The sequence below is a fragment of the Alligator sinensis genome, unplaced genomic scaffold (assembly GCF_000455745.1).
Source record: "Alligator sinensis unplaced genomic scaffold, ASM45574v1 scaffold611_2, whole genome shotgun sequence".
Taxonomy (NCBI): Eukaryota; Metazoa; Chordata; order Crocodylia; family Alligatoridae; genus Alligator; species Alligator sinensis.
Genome location: NW_005841869.1, coordinates 3,114,065 through 3,117,702, shown reverse-complemented (window position 1 = coordinate 3,117,702; position 3,638 = coordinate 3,114,065). Strand labels below are relative to the sequence as shown.

Below are 3,638 nucleotides of genomic sequence, written 5' to 3'. Positions count from 1 at the left end.
AGAGCGGATGGGTGGAGCACATTACGTCAAAAATGTTTCACCCGCTCGGACTATGTTTGGGAATCCAAGAAACCTCTGGCCCTCCGAGCTTCGCCAGCCCTGGGCGGGCGGCGTCGACGCTTCCGGCCTCTCGCGTCCCCTTCCCTTCCCTTCCCTCGCTTTGCTCTGGGGACGCCGGCAGGATCGGGCCCTGCCTCTTCCAGCCGTCTGCACCCACCCTCTGCTCCCCCCGGGCCCGGTGACCGTGCACCGGACTCAGCCTCCGGGCCTTGTTTTGGCTGTAACAGCTTTGGCAGAGGTCCCGGCAGTGCCGATTGCTCTGAGGAGGGGGGGGGAGGAGATGCGACCCGCTGTGAGCAGGCAGAAGTGCCCAAGCACGCCCTCAGCACTGGGCTCCCCATCCCTGGCCTGTCCTCCCGGGCACCCAGTGCGGAGGGCTCGGCTCTTGGCGGCTCCTGCAAGCGCGGCGTCCGAAGCAGCCGTCCCCGCGGGGTGGTGGCGGAGGCAAGGAGCCGTCTCGTGCTGCAGAGAAGCACCTGCTTCCTCGGCCCGTGACACATTCTTGTGTCCGCTCCGGGCTCGCGGGGAGCCTCTGCCGCTTGCAAGGGAGCGGGGCCGAGCCGAGCAGGCTTCTCAGGCAGAGGATGTAAACCCCGAGCAACCACGGGCCTGCCGCGGGTCCGGGCAGTGCCTCCTGCAGAGCCCGGTCGTGTGTCTCACCGTGAGGCTGGCCGGGCTTGGCAGGGAGGTGCGGACGCGCCGGGTCCCATTCAGACGGGGCTTCCTTGAGATGCTTGTGCTAGCCCGGGCCAGTCGGGCCCCAGAAAACCCTGTGTGTGGGTTAAAACGCATGAGATGCAATTGGGGCTCTTTTTTGGGGGGGTTATTTGCCTTCTGGCTGCACATCCTCCAGCTTTTTCTCTGTAGTCACGAGGTAAAAACCTAATTTCCTTCCTTTCTGGTGGCGTGGGGGTGCAGGGAGTGGGGAGCTGCAGGTCCCCCCAGGTCTCCTCGGGCTCCTGGAGAGCAGCCTGCCTCTTCATCACGGCCCGGGCAAGGGGCTTCTCAGCCGGGGGGACGGGACGTGGACGGGCCCTGGAGCCCCCGCTCTGAGCTGCCTCGCTAGTTTGGACCAGCTGGTTCGAGGCTGCCTATTGCCCCAGGCCCCCGCCCCCGTGTCCAGCAAAAGCCCCTCACTGCCCCTGCCCCCGCTGACCAGGCAGCAGCCCGGGGAGGGGGGTGTTGTTCCCGGAGACTTCAGGAACCGGGTGGTGGCTTTGCATGCAGCCCGGTCCGACGACCGTCCTTTCCCTCTGCCCCTCACAGCCGTGCGTGCCGACCGGATGCGAGGAGGAAGAAACAAGTTCGGGCCCATGTACAAGCGAGACCGTGCCTTAAAGCAGCAGAAGAAGGCTCTGATCCGTGCCAACGGCTTCAAGCTGGAGACTGTGCCTCAGATCGTGTCCCCCGTGCAAAGTGACTACAACCTGTCCTCCACCATCCACGGCCTCCACGCCGCAGCCAAGACCCTGCCTCCCAACCCGGCCGCCCTCACGCCCGTCGACTACGACCGCAGCCCCTACGGGACCCCGGCCCTGGGCGTGACTGTGCCGAGCCACGGGGCGCTGTCCGGCTACCACTACCCCTCCTTCCCCAACCGCACCATCAAGTCCGAGTACCCGGACCCCTACACAAATTCCCACGAGTCCGTGGCCGGCTACGTGTACCCTGATGCCTACCCCAACAGCTCGCCGCCCGACATCCCTGAGGTCATCCTCAAGCTGCTGCAGCTGGAGCCCGACGAGCCCCAGGTGAAGGCTCGGATACTAGCCTGCTTGCAGCAGGAGCAGGGCAAGGGCCGGCACGAGAAGCTCAGCACCTTCGGCCTCATGTGCAAGATGGCAGACCAGACCCTCTTCTCCATCGTGGAGTGGGCGCGGAGCTGCATCTTCTTCAAGGAGCTGGAGGTAGGTGGCTCGCTCGGCCCGGGTCCATGCGGGGCTGCTGGGTGGCAAGGGGGGGTCCCGTGTGGCCACGTCCCCGGAGGCTGAATACAAGGGTGGGCGGGCGTGCGGAGTGACTCCTGCCCGCCTGGCCCCCTGCCTGGAGCAGGACCCGCAGGAAACGGGACAACCGTGGGAGCGCGAGGGCCGTTCAGCGGCTGAGCTCGGGGCACGGCCGGCCGGGGCGGGGAGCTTCGGGCACAAGAGTCCAACGGCTGTGTGCATCGCCGTTCCTTCGGCACGGTGCAGTCCAGCTCACGAGCTGGCTCTGCTTTGGACGCGGGCAGGCGAGCTGTCATGAGTTTGGAGGGCCTCAGGCCAGTCCTGCTATTGGCATCCAGGAACAACAGTCCTGGTGAGCGCTGGGGTCGTGGAGGCACGAGGCAGGGCGTTTCTGGCAGGGCGGGCTCCCGGGCTCTCCGGCCACGTCCAGCTCCGCCGGGGCTCGTCCCGGAGCGGGGCTGGAGATGCTGCCGCGCAGCAGAGATGACGAAACAATCCAGCCTGTCTCCCGGGGCTAATGGTTTCAGATTCATCACTGTCAGGGGCCAGGTGTCGAGGCAATAACTAGCAGAGCGAGCGCCGCGTCGGGCCCTAGATATAATTGAAAACTGGAACGTTGAGGAGTTATAGCGGAGACAATTCTCTCCTCGGCCTTTGGGAGGAAAATCGATGCCGTCGGGTGGGTGCCTATTAGCGCCCGGCAGCGTGGCCGGGGTCACTGCGGAGCCTGGCTGGGGCTGGGACCAGCTGCAGCCGAGGTCCGGAGCGGGCTGGCAGAGCAGGGCTGAGCTGTCCCGGGAGCCCGGGGCCACGCCGCGGGCTTCGGTTAGCTGCCCGCTTGCCGTGCTCAGGATGTGTCGGTGTTGTGTGTGTGGTCAAATGAACTCAGAAACACCCACGGTTGCACCGGGGCTGGGTTTGCTCTTCCCCCTGAAAGTTTTTGGGGTCTCCAGTGGTCTCCTCTGGCATGTCAGGTGGGACCCAAGCCCTTCTGGAGAGAAGGGTGCGAGTCCTGCCCGGGATCTGGCTCTGGTGTGGCTACAGTCACCGGGCTACGCTGCAGAAGCCACCCCGATGACGTTTCCTTAAGCCCTCGTTAGCGCCGCGAGGCCTTGGTTTTAATGTTTCCCCACAAAAAGCCAGGGGTTTGCAATGCTGGACGGTCTGGGGGTCGTGCCCGCCTCTGCGCTGGGCGCTGCAGGCTGATACTGGGAAAGGGAGGTGGTGACCACTACATAATCCAGCTGTGCTGCGGTGCCAGCGGTGCCCATGGCTATGGGGCCTCCCGTGGGCCCAGCGCGGCACGCGGCTCGGCTCTTCTCGATGCCGTCTCGGGAGGCGGCACGTTCCTCGCGCCCGCCTTCTCCTCGCCCAGCCCGAAGCGGGGCATGCCCTTCACCACTTAAAATAGCTTCTCCTGGCACAGAACAGTGCCAGGAAGCGGCATTGTGGAGCCAGGTCTTGTGCTTTTCAATCGTATCAGTTTCCCGCGTGAATTTTGGGAACAGGGCGATTGTTGTTTGTCAGGAGATATTGTAAACCGTGGCTGCGTGGCCGGGTAGCCTTGTAGCTCTATTGTCAGCCTGAGTGCGCCATTACAATATGGCTTTCCTCCCCGCGAGAGCAGATCCG

The 3,638-nt window shown here is 64.8% G+C and overlaps 1 protein-coding gene across 1 annotated transcript in view; it reads left to right on the top strand.

Annotated features, from left to right (window-relative positions):
* The window catches only part of NR5A1 (nuclear receptor subfamily 5 group A member 1), a 29,089-nt gene that overhangs the window by 3,359 nt on the left and 22,092 nt on the right, over nucleotides 1-3,638 (top strand). Inside the window, exon 4 of the mRNA XM_014526556.2 lies at nucleotides 1,327-1,967. Within this exon, the coding sequence (XP_014382042.1) occupies nucleotides 1,327-1,967 (641 nt within the window). The remainder of the gene's footprint in view (nucleotides 1-1,326; nucleotides 1,968-3,638) is intronic.